At 48.6% G+C, this 25,183-nt stretch overlaps 1 protein-coding gene across 2 annotated transcripts in view; it reads left to right on the forward strand.

Annotated features, from left to right (window-relative positions):
- Positions 1–25,183, forward strand: part of SLC37A1 (solute carrier family 37 member 1) — a 67,924-nt gene that overhangs the window by 24,184 nt on the left and 18,557 nt on the right. For both annotated transcript variants that reach the window (XM_030806156.1, XM_030806157.1), the window contains exons 6-12: positions 1,818–1,953; positions 4,778–4,854; positions 5,780–5,946; positions 9,458–9,495; positions 16,442–16,522; positions 21,338–21,469; positions 24,475–24,565. In XM_030806156.1, coding sequence (XP_030662016.1) covers positions 1,818–1,953; positions 4,778–4,854; positions 5,780–5,946; positions 9,458–9,495; positions 16,442–16,522; positions 21,338–21,469; positions 24,475–24,565 — 722 coding nt within the window. The remainder of the gene's footprint in view (positions 1–1,817; positions 1,954–4,777; positions 4,855–5,779; positions 5,947–9,457; positions 9,496–16,441; positions 16,523–21,337; positions 21,470–24,474; positions 24,566–25,183) is intronic.

Consider the following 25,183-nt stretch of genomic DNA (forward strand, 5'->3'; position numbering starts at 1 on the left):
TAAACTGGTTTATTGTTGCTTATTTATCGGTAAAGATAATTCTTATGCAACTTGTCAGTAAGGTTATTAAAACAAAATTTGGTCTAATGTGACATCTACACAGTAAACTCATGACTGAAAACAAGGGCACATGCTGCTGCATTGAAGGGGCCTTTTTGTGTGACAGTCCCTACCTGAGGTCTCAGTGATGGGTGGTGTTTTGTTCGCTATGTCAGATGAAATCAGATATGAGAGGGTACAGCCATTCAGCCCAGGTACTGCCTGGTGGGATCAAGCAGGTGCAGCATGGACTTGAATCCCTGTATGAGTCCCATATAATGTGAAATGGTGTTTGTTCAATTAGACCTTTTCTTTAAAACTTTTCAGTAGAGATCAAAGTAGGCCCAAATCATGTAGCAAGATTAGAGAATACTTCTAAGCCTAGCCAGCAGCACCAGCTCTCAGGGGCCCATCTGGTTCTGCCAGCTGTGCTGTGACCTGGGCAGGTCAGCCAGCCTCTCAGGGACCTATCTCCTGGTCTCTGAAGTGGGCAGGTTGAAGTCGGTAACTCTCTAGCTCTAGAATGCTCTTGAGTCTGTGTGTGGTGAGGTTTTAGCTGAAATTTTCACCTGGATGTTGTCTATAATTTTAAGTTACTTTCTTCTGCTTTAGTGTTTAAAAGGTCATTTGCATGATCCAAGGTAGATCTTTTTTACTTGGTGAATTCAGAAGGAAAAGCTCTCTGGCGTAGGTTTTTGAGATGAAAGCTGAGAACATTGGAGCTGACTCCCGGAGTGGGGTTCATGGCAGGCAGGTGTCACTGTGTGTTAGGTTTCCTGTTTATCTGACTCCTAGAATGACCCTACAGAAGGAAGTGAGACCCAGAGAGTCTCTAATGCTTGCGAAGGGCTCATGTCCATCCGTGACACTCTACAGCTTTTCTGTTTACTTAATAAGTCACAATGTTAAGTTGGTCCATAGTGACATTTCCCATAAAACAGTAAGGGATGTTTTGGATGGCATTAGGTATTGTCCTGTGATGGCAGCTGAAGACTGTTAAGTCTGTTCCCTGCTGTGAAGCTGGAGACGTGCTTTACCACCCGCCTCGAGGCTGTTTTAGTGAGGCACTAAGCATCCCTTATGCCACCAGGTCCCCAGACAGCTCTAGAAGATAAGACACCAAAGAGGGTAGCTGTTTAATGAATCGCATTGCTGTTCAGAAGGATCAGAGAGATGCCACTCCAGCACTTCAGACCTTTCCATAGAACAAATCTTCTGCCTTTAAATCAGGTCAAAGCGGTGTGGCAGGAAGCGGTAGTGGCAAAGCAGCTGAAAGCCACTTCCCCCCTGAGCCCAGCCAGCCAGGTGTGTTAACACAGGTGACTTAATTACAGCTTGTGGGGCCGAATGACTTGCTCAGGGTCATAAGTGATCTCTTTTCATGACATTTGGTGTAGTTTGACAATTGGAATTTTAAGACACTATATACATTTACTGGATATGGTTTATGTGAAAGCAGGATTAACTAGCAAGACAAGTTCCTGTTTCCTTTCATTGGCAACTATCATAGATAAGTCATAGTATTTGAATTTTATTATTTGACAGATAGGACTTTTACGAGAAATAAAATCTTCTAAGATGTTGCCAGTCTCTGGTTTCTAGTGAGTAAACGCCCCATAGGGAAATAGGTGTATGAAATCTTCCTGGAAATGGTAAGGCTTGAGAGTTCCCCAAGCTCAGAGAGCAGCGTGAAAGCATCCGGCAAGAAACAGCCACCAGGTTGTTAACATTCAGGTGTGTTTGTTATTCCTATTTGTCTTTCCTTCTCTCCACCTCAGTGGCATAATTGGGGAACGCCTGCCGATTAGGTATTACCTAACCTTCGGGATGCTCGCCAGTGGAGTCTTCACCGCCCTGTTCGGCTTAGGGTATTTCTACAACATCCACAGTTTCGGATTCTACGTGGTAACTCAGGTAAGGGTTTGGGTCCATGGCTCACCATGTATGGGGTCTCCTTGGTGAATAGGGTGGAGTGTTTATGTCACGTCACCTCTGTCAAGATGTTGGGAAGGGGCAGAAGTGCGTCCTGTCGGAAGTCAGGGTCAGCTGACGTAACAAAGTCCTTCCTTTCTCTGCTGCTCAGAAATTCCAGCAACCAAGAGGTTTTCCTTAATTTCAGGAGTTGCCTCGTAAAGAATGCTGTCTGTCAGTGCCCCGGCAGGGAGACTGGCATGCAGAGCCCTTGGGAGTCACTGTGTCTTCATGTGGATAAGTTTGAGATGTTTTATCTTGCGAAAGATTTGACCACTCAGGGGTTGGAGGGTGTGTCCTCCAGCTGAAGCCCCAGCTGCAGTCACCCTGACAGTGGTGGCAGGGAGTTCCCACCAGGGAGCGCCCCAAACCATCCCAAGATGGGGCTGGCTGGGATTCCAAAGAACAAAGCAGCAAATGCTGGGTGATCAGTTTAAAGCATGTATTAGGGGAACTTACATACTGAGGGCTGCAGTGTATCGTCTCAACACACAGCGGGACAGGGCGTTCCAGCTAGGTCTGTCCACAGTGAGGGATTGGCATATGGAGTTTATATGAGGGTTTAAGGAATTTGGCTCAGGGCCAGGGTTTGTTTCTTTCCAAGTTTTGGGTCAACAACTGAAACACCTTTATCAGTGCCAAGGAGTATTCAGGGACCAACTTGGGTCCAAGCCTACAAAGGAAAACCTGCAGCTGGTTGGGTCACAGTGAGAGGAAAAAGGGGGAGACCTGAGGACTCTACAGAGGGATGCAAGGGTGGAAGGAAGGGCCGACTTTGGAGTCGGGCAGCAGGAGGGGGTGTGAGGCAGTCAGTGGAGAGAACAGGAGAGATCATGAAGGTGCTAGAAGGGGAGAAGGCCTGAGGACAGCCCGTGCTGGCTTTGCCCTTGGAGCTGGAGCCCTTCTGGAATCTCCTGGCTTCTGCCCTTCCCAGCAGTCCTGTGGATCAGTATTCAGCAGCTGAGGAAAGCTGCTGAAATAATGATGCTCATCTCGGGCTTTGTGATGCTTCTGGGGCTCCCCAGATAGCTCAGGGGAATTCTATAAAACCATCAAGCAGATTGTGTTTAATTTTGCTTTTCAAGATTTTGCCATAACACTTGAAAAAGTTTGGCTATTTTAATTACAAAAGCAATTCACACTTGTGTAGTAATATAGAAAATTAGAAGGGAGGAGAAAACAATTTTCGAGAGTCCCAGCATGTTTCTGGAGTGAAGGCCCAGCCCGGCCAGCCCAGAGGCAGCAACAGGTAGACCAGCGGCTCCCAGGCGTCTTCTAGAGCAGCAGTTCCCAACCTTTTTGGCACCAGGCACCAGTTTTGTGGAAGACAATCTTTCCACTGGGGACCAGGGTTGGGGAGAGGAGGATGGTTTGGGGATGAAACTGTTCCCCCTCAGGTCATCAGGCATTCAATTCTCATAAGGAGCGTACAGCCTAGATCCCTCACATGTGCAGTTCACAGTAGGGTTCGCACTCCTGTGAGAATCTAACGCCCCCGCTGATCTGACAGGAGGTGGAGCTCAGGCGGCAATGCTCGCTCTCCCACCACTCACCTCCTGCTGTGTGGCCCAGTTCCTAATAGGCCACGGATCAGGACTAGTCTGTGCCTGGGCTTGGGGACCCTGCTCTAGAGAGCTGGCTTACTGCAGTGAGGTGGTCGGAGCTGCCAGGCTGGCCCAGCGTTGGGGACCCTGCTCTAGAGAGCTGGCTTACTGCAGTGAGGTGGTCGGAGCTGCCAGGCTGGCCCAGGGTTGGGGACCCTGCTCTAGAGAGCTGGCTTACTGCAGTGAGGTGGTCGGAGCTGCCAGGCTGGCCCTGGTTTCCTGCAGTCTCGTAGAGCCACCCCCGAGTCTCAAAACGCTAGAGCATCCTCAGCAATACATTCCCCAAGTCCCTTCATGAAACTCAAGTCAGGGATTCTTCAAAAGTGCGGAGATACTTTGTCCAGGCACGAAGTCAAGTTTGTGTTCATTCCAGAGAATGATTAACAACGGTACCTTCTCCATGGCATGGCAAGGGAAACATGCAATTCACAAGCCATGTTTGTCATATAGTTCTATAAACGGTTCATAAAGAGAAGAAAGGTTTTCTCTCTTTAAAAAGTTTGTATTTATTTATTTTTTGAGATGGGGTCTTACTGTGTTGCCCAGGCTGGCATGCAGCGATGCAGTCACAACTCACTACAGCCTTGACCTCCCAGGCTCAAGCAATCCTCCCACCTCAACTTCTTGAGTAGCTTGGACCACAGGTGTGCACCACCACACCTGGCTAATTTTTAATTTTTTGTAGACAAGGGGGTCTCTCTATATTGCCCAGGCTGGTCTCAAATTCCTGAACTCAAGAGACCCTCCTACCTTGGTCTCCCAAAGTGCTAGAATTACAGGCATGAGCCACTGCCCTAGCCTCTTTCTGTGAAGTTTTTGGATTCAGAAGAGACCGGGAAGCTTGGCCCCACACTGTTATGAGGTGTGACCTCCTGGTGGTGGGGTTCTGGCTGGGTTTTTTTTTCTTGCTTTTCTCTACTTATTTTAAAATTTCCACAATAGGCATGCATTGCTTTTATTTTGAAAAATATATAGATACCTGTATACACGGTTTAAAAATACATATGTAGTTTAAACTGTATATAAATAATACGATTGACAGTCCATCTCTGGCTGTCGTGCCCTCTGCTTTGTTTAAACGGAACAAGCTCTGTGCACCTCCCTGCGGCGCTGTCCCGGGCCTGCTTCCCACGGGTCAGTCTCTCCTTTGGCCTCTCCTGCAGGTCATCAACGGGCTGGTGCAGACCACCGGCTGGCCCAGCGTCGTCACCTGCCTCGGCAACTGGTTTGGAAAAGGAAGGTGAGAAAAAGCAGCCCTGTTTCCAATAGCAGATGAAAACTAGACCATTTTACTTTTAGTTTTTCTGTAGACTGATTACAGCAAAAACACTTTAGTATCCTCTTTAAAATAAGATGGCTGAAACCTCTGGGGCTTGAATTGCTGAAATTCAGATGGCCTGTGTCCCACAAGACAGGGGAGCTCCGCCCTCCCACTGTGGGCCCAGTGGAGTCTGTGTCACTCGACGGCTCCTCTGACAGCTGCATCTGGCCTTCCAGGTGTTGTGGGAGATGCAGAGTCCAGGACCCTGCCCCAGGCCTTTTGAAGCCGAAGCTACATGTTAACATGGGAGTTTGGGAAGTCCCGACCTGGGTCACCCGGCGCACAGCACCAAAGTAGCAGAGCTGGGACCCAGCCTGGCGAGTCCAGATTTATTTGTAAATGGCTGTGTAACATTCAGCTCAGCCAGGCCAAAGGCTTATTTATGGTGGAAGATCGCAAACAAGATGCGGAAGCTAAAACAGGAACACCAGCGTCATCAGGTCTTAAGTCTTAGATACTGTGCCTTATTCACCTGGTGTGTGCATCCATGAGTTTTGTTCAAATGACAGTTCATCAAGTGACTGTATGTATTAATTGATTGTAGAGGCACAAATTTTAATTTCAGGCCTTCCAAGACTTTCAGGGAAAGGCCTCTTTCTTCTTCTTGAGTACAGAATGCGCTCAGAGGGAGAGGTGGCATGGGTGATGGCACAGCCTGAGGCTACATAAACACATCAGCTCTTGTGAGCATCACGAGTCCTGCATGGCACAGAAGCAGAGTCTGCACGGCCCTCGTTGATTCTGCACCGACTCCCTACTTTACAGGCACTGCTGCGCCCTGCACTGCTGGACTCGTTTCAGCTTCTCAGCTCCATCTTCTGTCTTCTGTTTTGTTGTGTTGCAGGAGAGGTTTGATTATGGGGGTCTGGAACTCCCACACCTCTGTGGGCAACATCTTGGGGTCATTGATCGCTGGCTACTGGGTGTCCACATGCTGGGGCCTGTCCTTCGTCGTGCCTGGAGCCATCGTGGCAGCCATGGGGATAGTGTGCTTTCTCTTCCTCATTGAACGTAAGTGCACGTGGCCTTGGAGACCACCCACCAAGGGAGGCCTCGGGTTTCCCTGCCCGGGTGGGCCTTGGGGGTGAGTGTGAGAGCTGCGTGGCCTAGTGCCCTGTTTGCCCGTGGCTGCCTCAGCGCTCTTCTTACCAGGGAGACTTCCCCGGGGAGCCGGTTCTCTCCTGGTTTTGCTGGATTTTCTACTCTCCCCTGATTCTGGAGTGACCCATGTCCACATTCCTTCCTGCCGTCCTCCTGCCCTCCCTTGCCCCAGCATCAGGCGGTCGTGCTTGGGAGTCTTCCATCTTCCCACAGGCTGTTCCTTCTCATTCCCATCTTGCCACCACAACCTGAATTGGACCCAGTCAGCTCTTTGCCTTTGATAAGATATATCTTGGTTATAAAAGACTTACTTAATATTTTAACTGGGTAAAAAGTATCTCTTGGAAAATCAAATCTCTTATTCCATTTCAGATTCAATAGCAAACTTTTTATTTAATTGAATTTGAAATTCATTTCTGAAGTAGAGATCCAGCAGGCTCTGGTGCTGAGAAGATTCAGGACAGTTACAGAAAGAATAGAGATACCCGGGTGGCCCTGGCGGTCACACGACAGGGGCTCGAATCCCGCAGGCCATTCTGATAAGCTGTACTCAACACTTAGTTCTTTGATTGAGTTTAAACCACAGTGAAACCACATGGCAGGATACAGCTCCCCCCTGCTGCCTGCCACGTAGGGACACTCAGAGCCAGCTCCCTCCAGTCACGCTGGGCATTGCAGATCACTTCAGCTCTGCATGCAGAAGTTAATCCATATTCCATTTAGTCACTCACTTTTTTTGTCTTGCAAAAGCTAACCTTTTAATTTTTAAGATAACCATCATCTGGCCACGCTATGAGTTTGAAGACTCTCACCCCACGCTTCTATGTGGTGAAAATGGAAATAAACATTCAGATGAGGAATGTCCAGACACACCCATTGGTGTGAGCGAAAAGTGGGGGCCCCGGGCTGCACTCAGCTCCCCTTTCCCCCCTTCTGCAGAGGCTGAGTAAGCCTTCGGCCACACCGCAAACAGCCTGAGCAGGGACCTCGTGGGATGGGTGGGGCTCTGGCTCCCTCACCAGTGGGCCAACATGTGGCTTTCAGCTCTGGCTCGTGTGTCAGTGCAGTTCTGAGAAAGGCCGTTTCCACCACCTGTTTTCTTCTGCTCTGGTTCCTAGAACCTGGAGTTCTGTGCCCCTGCTCTCCAAGTGTTTGAGACACCAGCCACCCGGAGAACAATGTGCCTCTCTTTGTTAGCACACAGGGGCCCCTGGGTGTCTCCTGCCTGAGGGTAGAGTCCGTGGGGTCTTCTCTTCTCTTCCGTAACTGGAAAGGGGCTGGCTCTGGGGAGAAGAGGACATGTGGAAGGGAAAGGAGCTTGCTCAATGGCTGGAACCTCAGCACCCGCTCCAGGCATTCAGGGCCCTATGTTGATGCTTGTCTCTGTAAGCAGAGAGAGCTTGGCTCTTGTGAATAAGCCTCCCTGATCCAATTTAGGCAGATAGCAATGAGCCAGATGCCCCCTGTCCCTGGGTGCTCTCTGGCCACAGGCCCACTCACCTACAGGAGGGCTACATGCTTCATCTCTAGCCAAACAAAACCAAACTACCAGAACCTTCTGCCCAGGGAATCCTTCTGACAGTTTCCCCTTGTGCCTGGGAGGTGCACTGTGTCTGAATGATGAGACCCAGCTGTGACAACAATGGCTGGATGCTGAGTCTGAGAACAGGAGCACTTTGCAGATAGGGAGGAAACATCAAGTGCCCCTTGGTTTGTTTCTGCCCCCTCCTTGTCCCGAATCACTGACCCTGGGCAGGTACTAAAGGCATCAGATGTGCCATTCTTGCGGTCAACAGAGAATGTGGCTTTCTCTGCTGCTCCTTCACTCCTGTCTCCTGCCCAAGGTGAGCCCCAAAGGACAGGGCATCCCCTGCTCCTTTCTCAGGCCTCTCTGAGTCTCCTTTCTGAAGCTGTTCTCAAATGTGTCCCAGCCAAGGGACGTGTATGCTCAAGTCCCTGAAGGTGAAAGTCCAGGAAGAGCCATATCAGGGGAACCCCCTGGCTTGCCCCTGGGGGCATCACACTGTGAGTGGATACCGATGGGGCGAGTTGGCTCATGTCCTTTAAATTGGTGACCATACATCACAGGTGGACCATTGGGACTGCCCAACATGCCAACCATGTGTCCTTGGTCAGTGGCCTTGCCCTATGGGCTGTGCCCAGGACAGGAGGGCAACACACCCCGCAGCCAGCCACGGACCTCTGGGTGCAGACCCACCTGGCCCTACAGCATGTTGATAATAACCTTATCAACAAAACCCAGACAAGAGGTTCGATGCTGGCCTCGAGGCCAGCAGGAGTGTGCTCGGCGGCTGCATGCCCCACTATGATGTCACCCTGTGTTGTGTGGGAATGGACTTGGCCGGTGGGAGCCTGCAGCCCTGTAGCTCGTTTGGGTTGCAAGGCAGTAACCAGTTTCATCCAAGGTGATAAAGAGACCAAGGTGCTGGGTAGTCAGAGGGGGCTGCAGAGATGGAGCGAGAAGCAGTAGGGCTGGTTTCCCGCAGCGCCTAGAGGCCTGGGGTCTGGCTCTGGGTTCCCGCATTGCTCGGGGCAGGTTGCTGGCATCTGTAAAGGACACGCTGAAGCCTCACTTCTGGTTCTGTTCCTTTTCAAGTTTCCTCCCTTCCTTGCGTTTACACAAAGATGTTTGTTCCATATCAAGATAGATGTTTTATCTCCACTCATTTTTATTTCTAATGAATTTCATAACATGAAATACCTCATTACAGACATTCTTCCAGCCTCGCTCCCCTGATGTGCTTTTCCTGGTTTTGCTTTTCTTCTGAAAAGCTCGTCCTCTGAATGAGGGTCACAGGCTTGTCCGCACAGCGTCCGCGTGCTCTGCTTGTGATTATTGGCCATGCTGGGAAGTATTTTCCGTATTTAAAGTAGCGTTCACGTTCACAGTGTTGGCACTGGCTGGCGGTGATCTGCCATACCCCCCTTGCACACAAGTGGGCTGCCAGGCCGAGTGACTGGGGACAGGCAGGGGTGTGTGTGGGAGTCACTGGTGGGCCAGCCAAGCTGTGCCCTTGCCCTTACCTGGCATGCTATAGTGATGGCTTTTTTCTGAAACGAATGCCGATTTAGTAAAGGTATAAGATGGCATCTTGTGTTTTATTAAATAAATTTTATTGTGTATATTTAAGGTATGCAACATGGTGTTACAGATACATAGAGATAGTAAAAAGGTTACTAGTAAAGTGAAGCAAGTTAACATAGCCATCGCAACTCACAGCTGCCCGCTTTTGTTTTTGTGGCAAGAGCAGCTCAAATCCACTCATTTAACGTGAATCCTGCACACAGTCCAGTTTCACCGCCGGTGCCCCCGTGTTGCCCTGCCCTCGGGTCACGTAGCTCACTTGGCATTGCCGTGGTGGTGGACCTGCTCAGCCTGGACTCATGTTTGCTCTTTCAGATCCGAAGGACGTCAGGTGCTCCTCCACCCTGGTGACGGTAAGGACCCTGTTTTCTTGTCCTTTTCTAGAACAGTATGCAGTTCTGACCACTTCCCCAGCCTGCTCCTGCCTGTGCGCTGTCAGACAGAAACACACAGGGTAGACAGAAGTCCCACCCTCAAAATATTGGCAGTTCTAAGAATGGAGAATATTCTGTTTTGGGTTTTGCTGATAATAACCTTATCAGCAAAACCCAGACAAGAGGTTCAATGCTGTCCAGATGAAGGACTTCATGCTAAGGGGAACCAAAGGCTGGATCCTGGCCAGGCCTCCTCAGGAGTGGAGACCTCCTGGTTTCCCCAGGGGCCTCAGCGTGACTGGGGAAAAATGCACGTGTCAGCTGGCTGCCATCACTTAAGTTGGTGGCTGCATGTCTCAGGTGGCCGAGAGGTCTGCCCAGCATGCCATTCCTTCTCTTCTGTACCCCTGCCTAGCCCAGCCAGCGTAGGCCCTGCAGGCAGGATTGCTGACCACGTTGGCTGCCATGAACGAGCCCTACCCTAGCTGCCTCCACCCGCAGCCAGTCACCACTGGCCACTTCCCCATCTGGCTAAGGCCAGCCCTCCCGTGGTACCGGTCCCCTCCCTCTCATGGCCCAGGGCTTGACTCCCGCAGACACACCCCCTGCCCCAAATACCATTCCTGGCACACTCATGTAGTATTGATGGCTGTCCTGGAAGAAAGTCCCTCTGGCCCTCATGCCTGCTCCCAGCCACCCTGCTCCCCATGTCTACTGGCATGACACCCCTCCTGTCTGCAGGCCACCGCCACCTCACAGGAACAGCCCATCCAGGTCCCAGCAACGTCACCTGGACACATAGGGTGGTCAGCTCTCTGGCCTCACCCTGCTGGACCTGTCACTCGCATCTGACCCGATGCTTCCCTCCCTCTGGGAAAGGCTCCCCTCCCTGGGCTAACATGTTAGTCACGTCTGTGCCGAGTGTCAGACCCCCGATGTGGGGGTGCCCCCAGGCTTCTCTGCGGCCTCCTCTCTCCTTGTCTGCCCGCTCACTGCAGGAGAGCGCGCTCGGGCCTTTCAGCGCCCCCAGGTGCATTGATGTCGAGTCACCATGCTGTCCCCAGAGTGACCCCTCCCCTGAGCTCCACAATCTGAGACCTCACCACCACTCAACCTTCCCACAGAGATGTCTGAGTGTCCTTCAGACTTAACACAACCAGAGAAGATCTCTTGATTTTACCCCTAAACACACCGATCCCCCAGCATCCCCCATCTCAGTCAGGAAGCTGCTGTCCACCCTGTGGACAGGCCAGACCTGAGGAGCCAGCCTAACACCGCCTCCCTTCAGCCCCGCACCCCCTCCTTGGCCATGTTCTGTCAGTTCTACTCTGTTCTGTGAGGGGGTGTGGAATGGAAACCCTCTCACCTCCTCCACATCTACCCCCTGGTCCCCGTCACCGCCGTCAGCTCTCCTCCGAGCCACTGCTCATCAGCTTCCTGGAACGATCCACTTTTGCTCCCCAGAATCTCTTCTTCACACCTCACTTGCAGAGACTGCATTGAAACAGACGTCAGAGCACATCAGCCCTTGCATAACACAGTCCAGTGGCTCCATGTCACCCCATGTGAAATCCTCACCAGTTCATCTGGTTGATCTTTGGTCACCCTCACAGAAGGGTGCGAGCCCCTCGGGCCTGGATCATCACTGGGTCCCTGCGCCTGGAGCACCACCTGGCCTCGTGCAGGAGAGGGCGCCAGAGTCCTTTTTCTGTCTTTTAATCCATCGGGCTCCTGGGTGTGATTCATGTGGAAAGAAGGGTTCTGATACTTGATGACAAAAACAAAGAAACAAAATGAAGTTTGAAAACCAGTGCCTTCAGGAAGGTCAAACACCATATGATGTTTTTAAAACTATGGTTGAAATTTTAAAATGTTTTAAAAAGCCGTGTTCCTGCCATGAGCATGAATTTCAATTTCCAAGCTTGTACAGTCGTGCTGTGAAGTAGCTTAAAGCTGCCTGGACCACCCATCTTGAGACTGGGGAGAACTTCGGCACACACCTTCCGCCCTGGAACATCTTCTGTCCTCTAAGAAGAGCTTTTCCCACCCAGGGGCGGCCAGGCCTGAGGATAGGAAGCAGGCGTGCAGGAGGTTTTGGGGAGGGGCAGGTCTTCCTCAACACAGCTTTTAGGAATATGAGAGCACATCTAAGCGAGAGGCATTGCTTCTGCTGTTTGTGTGTACGAGTTTGGGGCTGAAGCATGTGTTTCATTCTCCCTGTTCAAATCCTCTCCAAGCAGTTCACTGACATCTAAGCGAGAGGCATTGCTTCTGCTCCTTGTGTGTATGAGTTTGGGGCTGAAGCCTGTGTTTCATTCTTTTTGTTCAAATCCTCTCCAAGCAGTTCACTGAGATCTAATGGTGCCCAGGTGTCCCTGATGTGCCATGAGGCAGGTGGTCCAGAGAAACAGCTTCTTGTCCTCTTTCCTCTCCATGCTGGCTGGTCACAGAGGGAGAGATGGCTGATATCTGGGGATCTTCTGCAAACAGCCCCAAAGTTCTTTTTCCTGCAGGAATGTTACCTGCTCTGTGCAGGACACCGACAAGACCCTTGTCACGGGCCTTCCCGAGGGAGCCGAGGGCAGTTTGGCCAATGTCCCATCAGCTGCTGTCCTTCTGTAGTATCTTCCCTTTATCACAAATGGGAGCTTTTGGGCAAAGCAAAATGCATTTGTAAGAGATTTCAGATGTGCTGACTTGTTCTGGGAAGTTCCCATGTGGAAGTGTTATTTTTAGGATAAAGTTCTAATTTTTTCCAATATTTTAAAGTTTTTGTTATGGAGACTTTAAACATATAAAAAGGTAAAAATAACAGTATAATGAACCCCTGTGTACCCATTACCCAAGTTTCCAACAGTTGGTCAATCTGATTCTATGAACGCCCCTTCTAATACTGTCCCTTCCCACCTCCTGCTGATGTATTTTGCAAGCAAATAGCAATCATCTTAATATTTTGTCTCTGACTACTTCAGCATGTTTCCAAAATATAAGGACTCTTTTATGTGAAACAAAATGTAATATACCATTATCACACTTAAAAACCAATGGCAAAGAATAGAAAAACAGTAGAGAAAATCAATGAAACCAAAAGTTGGTTCTTTGGAAAGATCAACAAAATTGATCATCCTGCACCTAGACTGACCAAGAATAAAGGAAGACTCAAATTACCAAAATCAGGACCAGGAAAGGTGGCATTTCTGCCACCTTTACTGAAATAAAATGGATTATGAGGGAACTATATGCCAACCAATTAGAAAACTTAGAATAAATGGAAAAATTCACAGAAGGACAGAAACTACCAAAACTGACTCAAGAGAGGAGGAAATTCTGAATAGATCTAAAACAAGTAAAGAAATTAAATTGTTAATTTAAAAATTTCACTCAAAGAAAATCCCAGGACCAGATGGCTTTACTGGTAAATTCTGCCAAACATGGAAAGAAGAGTTAATACTAATTACTCACAAACTCTTCCAAAAAATAAAAGTAGGGGGAAACTTCCTAATTCATCCTATGAGGTGTTATCGTAATAACAAAAGAAGACTAAAACCTCTTAAGAAAACTGTACAACAGTATCTTTTATGAATGTAGATGCAAAACTCAATAGCAGCAACCTGAATTCAGCCACCTACAAAAGGATTATATACCATGATCAAGTGGGATTTATCCCAGGAATACACAGTTGGCTTAACAGGTAATGTTAATGTAATACACCATATGAATGGATAAAGGACAAAAGCTGCATGATCATCTCAGGAGAAGCAGGAAAAGCACTGGACAAAATCCAACACCCTTTCATGTGAAAACACTCAACAAACTAGGAATAGAAAGCGATTTCCTTAACCTGACAACGGGCATCTAATAAAACCCACACCTCACAGCACTGCTTAATGGTGAAAGACTGGGTGCTTTCCTCCTGAGATCAGGAACAAGACTAGGAGGCCTGCTCTTGCCATTTCTATTTACCATTGTAATGCAGGCAGGCCAGTTAGGCAAGAAAAGGATATAAACGGCATACAGATTGGATAAGAAGTAAGACTACTTCTCTTTGGAGATGACATGATCTTTTATGCAGAAAATCATAAGGAGTCCTCAAAAAAATGGTTAGAGTGAATTAACAAGTTAGCAAGGTTGTAGGAAACAAGACCAGTATACAAAAATCAATTGTATTTCTATACACTAGCAATCAACAATCCGAAGATGAAATTAAGGCCGTTTCATTTACAATAGCATCAAAAAACATTATGCGAAGCAGAAGAAACCAGTCACAAAAGGTCACATATTATATGATTTCATTCATATGAAATGTCCAGAATAGGCAAACCTAGAGACAGAAAGGAGATGAGTGGTTGTCACGGACTAGGGTGGGAAGAAAGGGGGGATGACTGCTAACAGGTATGGGGTTTCTTTTTGGAGGTGATGAAAATGTTCTCAGATTGTAGTGATGGTTGCAAAACTCTGAATTTAAAAACCACTGAACTGTGAACATTAAATGAGTGAATGGTACAGTATGTGAATTCTGTCTCAACAATGCTATTATGAATTTTTTAAATCTATAATCCTTTCTATTATCACACAACTACTCAATGGTCAGATCTGCTGATTGTTTTATAAATGATTTTGCACTGTGTTTAAGCAAGGCCTAGGCAAGGTCCACTCCTTCTGATTAGTTAATTTAATATGCCTCTTAAGCCTCTTCTAATTTATAGGACCTCAATGTTTTTTTTTTTTTTTTTGGTATGGTGTTATTCTCCTTTGAATTGCTTTTGTCAAAATAAAAAATGGTCATTTTTTCTACCAAGTTTCCCACATTTGAGGCTTTGCTGACCTTGTACCTGGGGTGTGTTTCATGTGTTCCTCTATCCCCTGTATCTCCTGGAAACTGGAAACCTTGATCTGATCCAGATTTGATTTTTCTAATTAGTTTTTGTTTCAAATGAATCACAATTAATATGAAAGAGAGTATTCAATTATTTACCATTTGCCTTGAGTCTGAGGGTGCTAATAAGAATGTCTCTTTATGCTTCTGCCCTGTGCTATTGAAGAGCCATGGGAACCTGTTCTTTTGATTTGTATTTGATTCCTAGGTTACTTAGGTTTAGGATATCTATCTTGTGCCCTAATCTAGGACCTCATTGGGTTCAAAACCCTGTATCAGTTGTGTCAAAATTAATGCTTTTTATTAATATCTTCAGATTAGTTGGGGTTGTGTTCAGCAGCAAGCAACAGAAAAGCCCACAAGCAGTGACTAAAACAAGATGGGAAGGTATTTCTCTCTTCTATTCAGGAAATCTGGAGAGAGCCAGCCCAGGATGATGTGGGGTGTGTGTGTTGAGTGTCAGGGACACAGACTCCTCTTGTCTTTTCGTTCTTCCCCTGTGCATGGCTTCATGCCAAAGGTGATATATTCCAACCAATTAGAACAGTGCTGGGCACAGAGTTGATGCTTAATAATTATTTGTTGAATGAGTGAGTGAATGATTGGTCAGTGGCTGCTGGAGCTCCGGCCATTACATCTGTATTCCAGCCAGCAGGAAGGAGCGAAAGGACATTAGGGACAGGCCCCTTCTCTTTCAGGAGACTTCCTAGCATTTCCTAACATCATTTCTGCTTAGCTGACCACATCAAGCTGAAAAGGAATTGTAAGATAGGGTTTGCCTGAGCACCCACGTTCCTGGCTGAAAAGCAGGAAGAAGAGGGCCCGGGTGATGCTGGCAGCCTCTGCACACCGCGGGGGGCCCGAGTGCTGGGGAGCGGGAACCCATCTCTGCTTCTGCCTGGAATGATCGGGTGATAAACTGGCAAGATAATCGCCCCTAGCCTGGCAGGCTTTGCCCTCCCTCTGAGCACAAAACAAATGTATTTTTAAAGGTATTTTGTTACATTTTCAGGTAATAAGATCAATAGTTTTTCTTAACCTTCAGAAACCTTTTCAGGGGAAATGCCTCGAAATGTAAAGGGTGGGATCCAACTGTCCATCTGAACGGAGTTTAACCCATGCTCTGTCTTCCCCGTGTTTCCCACCGTTTGGAGGCCCCATAGATCTCTACTTGCAGATCTCATAGGTAGCGTGCAAGCCTGGTGGTTTTTCTTCTCAAATGCATCCAGCACTAGTGCCAGAAATCTAAATCGTCTGGGCCCCTCTAAGCCTTAGAAATTGTTTTGTTATGATTTATACTAGAGTGAATGAATAACATCTTTCTAAGTACAGACTGATTCCTTATTCTAAAGGAAGTTTGTTTGGACTATTTCATCAACAAACAACAATGACATTTTACCATTAGAGAATTTCAACAATTATTTTTATACCATTAATTATCTTCAAAAGGGGTTCTACATAGAGCCCTATAGAAATAATGGTTAGGAAATGGTACCTTTATTCTAGTGCCCAAGAAACTGCCTTCATTTCTTCGCTTTTCACTTGGTAACAGGAGATCACTTTGAAAGGATTTTGAGTTTTGGAGTGTATCAGTGCAGTCCTTCCACCTCCCTGCCCCCTATTGGCAGGTCCACATTCTGGGGCTGTTGAGCAAGCCACACTCTCCTTCCGTAGAGACAGGCTTTTTCCTTCAGAAGCATCTGGCTGACCTAGGGAGGGCAGGTGTTCCTCACAGGTTAAAGGGAAAGATTGGTCTGTGCCTTTTCATTTCAAAACCGTTGAAACAATCTCACAGCCATTCAGAAAAGTTAAGTTGGCTTAATGGGTATTTTTACATTTGGTTACACCTCTGTCTTAGCTCTTTCTTCAAGAGAGGATTTTATTTTCACATTCTATTATCTGAGAGTCTGGAGTGTTGAGATCAACCATTATTCTGTTTAAATCAGTTGTCTTATGTCCTCTTGGTAGCTTTTTTGGGATACAGTAAAGCCAGGTTTAATTTCTAGCTGTTGAATCAGTATTGCTCTAATGAAACTTTTTTTTCCCCAGCACTCAAAAGGCTATGAGAATGGTACAAACAGATTGAGACTCCAGAAGCAAATCTTGAAGAGCGAAAAGAACAAGCCTCTGGTAAGTCACCACAACTTCCACTTCCTAGAATGTCGGAGCTGCAGGAAAACTCCTTTGAGCCACGCCGGCTCTCTGTCCCTCTGCCTATGTGACATGTGTCACAAACATCCAGGTCTTAAAAAAATTGTGTCTCATTTTATTTCTTAGTAAAGTGTGAGTTTGCCCTTATTGGCTCTCTTTGGATTTTACACTTAACCAATTCATTCATTCAGCAGCTCCGCAGCTTTCAATGTCCCAGGCACTATTCCAGGTGTTGGGGGCGGTGCTGGCATAGACAGAAAGCAGGCAGAGACATCCCCCAAGCGGTGCCAAGGGCCAGGAAGACAGGCTGAGCAGGCTGTATTTTCAGCTGGCCTTGGGAGGCTTCCCTAGGCAGGCAGTGTTGGAACAGAGCTGTGAGGGACTGGAGGGAGAGTCTGCAGGTGCCTGAGCACAGAGGGTGTCAGGGTGAGGGGCGCACAGTGGGCTGGCCACGTGAGGTGCACACAGAAAACTGACATCATGGGACCAAGAAAAGGTAAGGGAGAAGCAGGTAACAGAAGGAGGCATCTCCCCCTCCCCCATGTCACAGATGAGGAATTCGGGACACAGAAATGCTAAGTTAATCTGCCTTGTCATCCGCGGTAGCAGGGAGGCCTCAGTGCAGGTCTGGCCCACCCCTAGCACCTGATCAGGCCTCCTGTCCCCTACCCTTCCCATCCTCGATCCTTGTAGAAGCTCCTCACATTGCTGCTGCTTAGCTGACCACACCAAGCTGCAGCAGGCATTTTAAATTTGAGTTTAATCATTGAAGTTATAAGCTGTTCTCTTTCTAAATCAGGTTTTTTGTTTGTTTGTTTTGTTTTTTGAGACAAGACCTTACTCTGTCGCCCAGTCTGGAGTGCAGTGGCATGATCTCGGCTCACTGCAACCTCCGCCTCCTGGGTTCAAGTGATTCTGCTGCCTCAGCCTCCCTAGTAGCTGGGATTACAGGCACCCACCACCACACCTGGCTGAATTTTGTATGTTTTTAGTAGAGGTGGGGTTTCACCATGTTGGCCAGGCTAGTCTTGAACTCCTGACCTCAGGTGACCCACACGCCTCAGCCTCCCAAAGTGCTGGAATTACAGGCTTCAGCCACCGCACCCAGCCTCTAAATCAGGTTTAACCTTCTACAGCAGACACAGGGCTTCTCCTCTGTGAGAAAGACCCCTCCAGCAAGTGTGAGGGGTTGCTCTCCCTATCTTTGTAAATTAAATAGCTTAAAGGATTAATGTACTAAACATGCATCTCACTTTTTTATTGACTGGAGAAATTTATTTGTAGTGGCTGAAATATTAGAAAAGGGAAGAATGATGTCTCGTGCATCTGGGTTCTTGGATTTTAGGGAGACCGTAGGCAGTGACTAATTCAACCAAAATGCTTTAAAATCTGTACTTACTTCTGAATTCACATTTAAACAAATCATGTCCCAATCAGTGTCCAAAAGGCTGTCACCCCTCTCTGATGATACTGAAGCCTGCCACTTGCTCTGAATCAAGACCACAGGCCCTTTCTTCTGGTGTAGTAACTGACCCATAGAACTAGCCTTGGCTTCTGAGTATAGATTCTCTCTTTCCTTTTCCGGCCCTCTAAGAAAGGCTGTTTACAAACTTGCCATGAAGGAGCCAGTTACGTAAGTAAAGGCACTGGCAGGCCTGGTTTCAGGCCGAGGGTGATGCTTCAGATGACCACGACCGGTCGCATGCTGGCCTCGCTTATGTGGCATCCCCTTTCGGCAGGCTTGCCATTGCTCTTGGATCAGGTAGGCGGGGAGAGTGCCCCATGAGGTTGGCTGCACACTCTGGATGTCCCCTTTCCCAGAGTGACCGCTGGGCTCAGTGGGGTGTCACCCAGCCCCTGACCTCCACTCCTTTTCAGACAGAGCTGCTACATTATGTCACGTAGCAGGCACTTTCTCAGTGGCCTCTTGAAGAGACATGTAAAGAAAGCTGGGAGGGCGGGGAGCAAATGTGGGGAAGAGAAGGAGGCTCTGCTGTCACTTGGCCACGTGGCACACCCGCAAGTCCCCATGGGCATTTTAGAGGATTGTCTTGGGGACGGTCGTGCTTGCCTTCCCTGTAGTCACTTGTCACTTTTCCTCCTTGATGTCTCTGAGGATCCTTCTGATTGGCTGTGGCTCAAGAACTGCTGGGCCCACCAAACACGGCATGAGCGCGGAGTGGGTATTTGGAGGTTGAATGTGACTCCACCATGCACTTTGCACGCCAAGTGGGGCTCCACAAATCTCTCTGTGATGGCTTTTCCCAAAGGGAAGCTGCAGACACCATCGGGTAGCGGGGTGAGCTTAGCACTTTTAGATAGAGCGATCATTATTACACAGTCCCCCCACATGCGTCTGTGTGTATTTTTGTTGTGTGTGTGTGTGTGTTTTAGTAGAGGGAGCCCTTTTCTCTTTGAAAGTGTAAGCCGTAAGCGTGGAGCGCACTGGCCACAGAAGCCCCCACACCCACCGGGGGCTCCACAGATCCCATTTGGGGCTCTTGGGACACAGACTGGAAACTGCTTGTTTAGAGGCAGAGGTGCCTCTTGGCCTCCAGCCTTGTCTTGGTCCACCCAGTGGCTTCTTGTTTGCTGTGTAAGGAGGAGGCAGCAGCAGCCCCCTGTTTGTTTTGGAAAACCAGCCATGGCCTCACACTCTTTCCCATCTCCTCCAGGAGCAAACAACTGGGGTGTGGTGGCTGCCAGCCCTGTTTAAGATGAGTGGCTCTGAGCACAGGGCCTGTTCTCAGCAGAAACAGAGCCTTCCGTCTGTCTAGGGGGCTCCTTGCTGCTTAGATAAGGAGCAGAGGATCTGTGTCTCTGGCTTTAAACCAGCCCAGCAAGTGGACCCTGGAGCACTTTACAAATCCTGCAAGGACTGTGGGTGGCCCTTGGGCACCTGGGTCCTACCTGAGGCCAAGTAGGTCTTCTGTGTCCACCTGCGGTCACTTCTCTGTGGGTCGGAGGGTGTGCTTCTCCTGGCTAAGCGGCCTCGTTCCACTTGACTTTTCTCCAGCTGGCTGCATTTCACCCACTGCTTAGCCTGTTTCCTGCGGAACAGCCTGTGAAGTCCTGTAGCCCTCAGCTTGCTATGAGTGGAACTTGCCTGGGGCTGCCCCAGGGACTGCTTCCGCGGGGCTGGTGGAATTTGGGGCTTCTCAAAGCCCCCCGGGGAGATTCCAGTGCTTAGCCACAGTAGAGCATTACTGATTTAGTTTCCTAAACTGGACGATTAGCAGAATTCATGAGAGAAAAGTTTATTCCGAAACTCGAGTCGCTGTTCTTTGCTTTCACAAAGGGCCGTGATGGAATTATCATCGGGAGCATGTTAGGCATCTGCACTCAGGCTTGTCATCTTCATTCCAGAGCACCTGACTATGTGGCCACATATGAATATCTTCATCAGAGACCCACTCTCCATGCCAGAGTCCTAGCCGTGAAGCCAGGCTTCCTGGGGGATGTAGACGCTGGGCTGCCCCCGAGGCCACCCACTGGGTGCCCACACTGGGCTGCACTCGGTGCCACCTGCCACCCGGTTTCCAAATGTCCGTTTTCCACTGGAAGAGAATTCTAAATATTCTGAATATCAAGGGGCAGGGGAATGTGGAATACATTACCATTTTCTTTTTTTTTTATATTAAACTACATTTTTAGTCCAACTTATAACAGGTTATAGTGAGATGAATACCACAAAGCCTGTTTGATTTTGTGAAAGGTCTGAGATACCTAGAAGCATTTCTTTGTAAGACCTTGAACCTCATAGCTCACTCATGAAGAGCATTTTTATTTTATTTTCATTCTTTTTTGAGACAGGGTCTTGCCCAGGCTGAAGTACAGCTGCACAGTCACAGCTCACTGCAGCCTCAACCTCCTGGGCTCAGGTGATCCTCCTGCCTCAGCCTCCAGAGCAGCTAGGACTACAAGCGCATACCACCACATTCCACTTTTTTTTTTTAGGTCTTACTGTGTGGCCCAGGCTAAGATTATTTTTATGTTATCCTTGCTCTGACTTGAAATCCCACTCTAGGTTGGGGAATCACTCTTCTTTGCTTTAATGAATGTACACTTTGTCCTTTAGGAACGTCTAGACAATCAGAATTCCTAAATATCAGAATAGGTGTATTTTAAAATAATGTTGGTGTATTTTAAAATAATGTTGTTTCTGGTCATATATGGCCATTGTGAACTCCTAAAAAATACAGGATCATGTAAAGAATTTCTTATTAGCATTTCGATAAAAATTACACGTAATTCTACCACTTGGTGACAACCATTGTTGGCTTAGATTTTAGCTTCTTTCTTTCTAGAAATAGATCCTATAGTTGCCTAGTTATATATGTAGATATTTATACATTCTTTGAGGTTACAGTGACATGCAGTTTTGAATGATGTGTTATTTGATGTGTCGTAAGCATTTTCCTGTCATTAAAATCTCCCAAGCTTTTTTTTACAAGATGTCATTCGTATGGATGTATTTGAATTTTCTGATTTTTCTCGATGATGTGACGTCCATTTTACTTTATAAGTATCTTTTTACTTTTCAAATTACTTTTTGCAAATAGATTCCTAGAATTTCTGGATCAGAGGATCTGTGTACCTAGCCGTTCATGAAAATGCATGAATGCTAATCATTCTAACGCAGTGGCCAGGTGGGAATGTCACCCAGGATGTCTCCAAGGCAGTGGAAGAGAGAGCCGCCAGGCACCCTCGTCATTAGGAAGCCTGGCCCCACTTCACCCAGACTGCCCGGCTGGTAACACCTTTCCTTTTTGTTCCCAATGGATTTGCCTCCAGGACCCAGAGATGCAGTGCCTGCTGCTCTCAGATGGGAAGGGCTCCATCCACCCGAACCACGTCGTCATTCTCCCCGGGGACGGTGGGAGTGGCACAGCCGCCATCAGCTTCACAGGGGCCTTGAAAATTCCAGTAAGTAAACGTGCCCAGGAGGAGTTTCAGAAAGGGCTGCTGTGCTGGCTGTGGGAAGTCTGGTCGGTTGATGATTAAGCTTAAAAAGAAATCTGTGGTTATAGAACCCGGGGATTCGAATCCATAGCCAAAGCTAGACGCTGCACAGTGGTAGCTTCGGGACTGAATATGTCTGCAGTGATATTTGGTTTGCCTCATACCATGTTTAAATGTTCTTTGAAATTCGTTTTCTCCATGTAGAAATTCAGAAGGTTCATAGAAAAATGGGGCTCCCTGCCTTCACTGGAAAAACGGAAAGCCTGGCGCCCTGGGCCTGCCCCCACCTGACAGGTTGGGGAACTGAGGCCCTGACTACTTTGCCACCTGGCCCCTGTGTCCCGGCCCCTCCCCAGTGCACTTGCCCTCCCACAGGCCTTGAGCGTGAGCCCATGGGAGGCGCTGTCACTGAGTGCCATGCCGTGGCCTTCGCCAGCCCGGCTGGATTCTCTTTCCCTTTAAAGTGACTTTAGGCCAGGCGCAGTGGCTCACGCCTATAATCCCAGCACTTTGGAAGGCCGAGGCAGGCGGATCACCTGAGGTCAGGAGTTCAAAACCAGCCTGGCCAACATGGCAAAACCCCGTCTCTACTAAAAATACAAAAATTAGCTGGGCGTGGTGGCAGGCGCCTGTAGTCCCAGCTACTCAGGAGGCTGAGGCGGGAGAATCACTTGAACCCGGGAGGCGGAGGTTGCAGTGAACCAAGATTGTGCCACTGCACTCCAGCCTGGGCGACAGAGCAAGACTCTGTCTCAAAAAAAAAAAAAAAAGTGCCTTCAGTGCCACAGCCCATGGTCTGATTGCCTGTGCATGTGAGCAGAGGACGCCAAGAGTGAGGGGGAGGATGCGGGGACCAAGGGAAGAACGAGCAGCACAGGCGGGAGAAGCCTTGGGGCCCTCAGAATCTGGACCGGGCTGGTCCTCGGTGGTGCTGCTGGCCTTGCCTCCAGACTAGAAGGGCGTCACTGTGCCCCTCAGTGGGTGATCAGTATCAGGAACAAGGTGACTTGGAGCAGATGAGCGGGAGGGGCACTGTAGGGAGATTTCTTGCTGCTTTCAGTTTTTATTACATTCATGGACTCCCTCAGCAGAGAATCTAAGGAGCCGTGCACAGGGTGTGGAGACACTGTATTCTTCCGATGGGGGCAGAGAGCTGAGAGCAGGGGCGTGGGAGGGAGACCAGACCCTGCTGTGTGGGCTGGGCAGGCTGTCCAGGGAGTACTGTCCAGGGGGCGCTGTCCAGGGAGTGCTGTCCAGCGGGGGCTGTCCAGGCCGTGCCCTCCAGCACTGACAGCCACAGCACCAGGGAGCAGACACAGCTCTCACTTGTTGACACGAGCTAGAGAAAGGCAGAGGGTCAGGGGCACAGGCCTGAGGCCCCTCAGCAGGTCAGGGCTGGAAGTATAAACAATGCAACCCAGACCTCAGAATCCTATCACAGAAATTAAAGACTGGGGAGAACCTCGGCTTCAGAACAGAAAGTCTTCCAGTGCCCAGGAGAAACTGGGCCTGCAGAGGCGGACCCTGGAGCCAGTGTTCAGCCAGAGGAGAACGTCCCAGCCCAGGCTGGGCACCAGCTCATGGGGAAAGGGCTGTGCATGCCGGCCTGTGGAAGCTGCTGGGTTTAAGTAAAAAGATTTGTTTTTAATTGTGTCCTTAATACTAGTGACCTTTTCTGCTATACCTTCCTCTGTAGCTACCCCCAAATACTTGTACTAAAAGTAGGGTGCACACTAGTATAAAAATACAGGTGTTTATATAGTGGAGGTATAGACAGTATGGGCTTCAGAGGTCCCGCTCAAGCCTCCCCCTGCCACCACCAAGCTGAGTGTTCCAGGCAAGTGTGGCACACTCTGAGCCTCCATGTCCTCATCTGTCACATGGGTTCCATCCCTGGGGTAATACCATTCGTTGTTCTGAGGATGAAGTGAGGTCATTTAATGACAACTAAACACAATGCCAGGCCCGTGAAAGGCATATGGTAAATTACACGTACACATCCTCATGAACTGTGAAGACATCAACTCGTTTCATTTTAGAATGACTTGGCGAAGTAGAGCGCTGGGTTCCCCCGGCCCCCATTTTGATTGATTTTCAGTGCACAGACGGCTGGGGGATTCAGTGCCGCAGAGTTACTGGATTTCCCACTCTGAATTTTCAGATGGCATCTGGAATTTTTATCTCACAAGTGCCACCTCTTTTTAAAAGTAGATGTAAAACAAACACAAACAGGCATTTTACAGAACCCACCACTCGATTTCCTCACTCATACCTACGTGTCTCTTTTCATTGTTTTCCCTGATATGGACTGGTTTGTAGTACTCACAAGGCGGGATGCAGTAGCCTGTACGCCTGTGTGCTGACAGAATGGTCGGAATTGTTTGATCTGTGTGTTTCCAGGTGGCTTGATAATTTACAATTTCAGTTCCAGGGAAGAAGAAGGAGCCATTCAATACTCAGGCCACTGCACCTGGCTATACGAGAACTCCTTTAATAGCTAAGTTTTCCAGGCGATGTAGTATGAAAATCAAACCCGTACATGTTTTCGTTGACTCTACTCTGATGTAAAGACACTGGGTTTTGATCCTAAAAGGTAGTCTCCATTTCAAAATTCAGAAATTTCATAGATAAATAGGGCTTCCTGTCTTCACTTGGAGAGCAGAAAATCTGGCCACACTGGGCCTGCACCCCATGTGACAGTGGCCAAGGAGCTGCAGCTACGGCCCCACCCATCTCAGGGGCCCCGCCCCTCCCTGGTGCCCCTGCTGGGGTGAGCCCTCCACTGTTCCCGGGTCCTCACTACACCACACAGCGGTGCAGCACCCTCCCCAGTACGTGTCTGGAGGTGATAAAGCCAGCCCAGAGACAGGATGTCTTTATGGGAGCGAAGTCGTATTTAACTCTGTTGCGTATTTACACACCTGCTGACTCCACATTTGGAGGAGACGCCCGACTGCTCTGTCTTTCAGGGTGTGATAGAGTTCTCGCTGTGTCTGCTGTTCGCCAAGCTGGTCAGCTATACTTTCCTCTTCTGGCTGCCCCTGTACATCACGAATGTGGGTGAGTATCCGCCGCTAGAACACATTAAATTCCGCACAGTGACTGGGGTCTGAACTCTCTTCTATCTGCTGTCTTCTAGAGTCTTGGAAACACAAGGTCACGAAGGGTGATTTGAGAGGCACACTTTTCAATAAAGTACTATGATGAAACATAGGCTAAAAAGAATTCAGATATGCAAATTGTATTGCCATAATGGTAAACTTTATGGGGCTTAACGGTTGACACGTTCTATCCCAGCTAGGTCTACCAGTTCATGAGGTACTTCCTGTTCTGGGGCAGCCTGCGTTTAGATGTGGGCTACACTGAACTTTGGATCTTAGCAGCCAGTGAGCAGAAGCAAAGCCTCTGGAGACCTGAGAGAAGAAATCTCTGATACTCTGACCTGGAAATGGCTTCTGGGAGATAGCTTCTCATTTTTGGCAGGGCCGACAGTTTTGCTTTATGTTTCAGAAGCCCCGCAGTGGCTGCGGCTATAGATTATCAGAAAATGTGCCAGTGAAATAGTAACATGCCCCCCCATGTCATGTGTGACCACAGGACAGACAAGAGGGCATGAACAGTACTTAAGGGAAGGGGCCGTTGAGTGGGGAAACCAGAACCCTGGCTGAGAGGAAGCGG

Source organism: Nomascus leucogenys, chromosome 25, assembly GCF_006542625.1.
Source record: "Nomascus leucogenys isolate Asia chromosome 25, Asia_NLE_v1, whole genome shotgun sequence".
NCBI classification, from domain to species: domain Eukaryota; kingdom Metazoa; phylum Chordata; class Mammalia; order Primates; family Hylobatidae; genus Nomascus; species Nomascus leucogenys.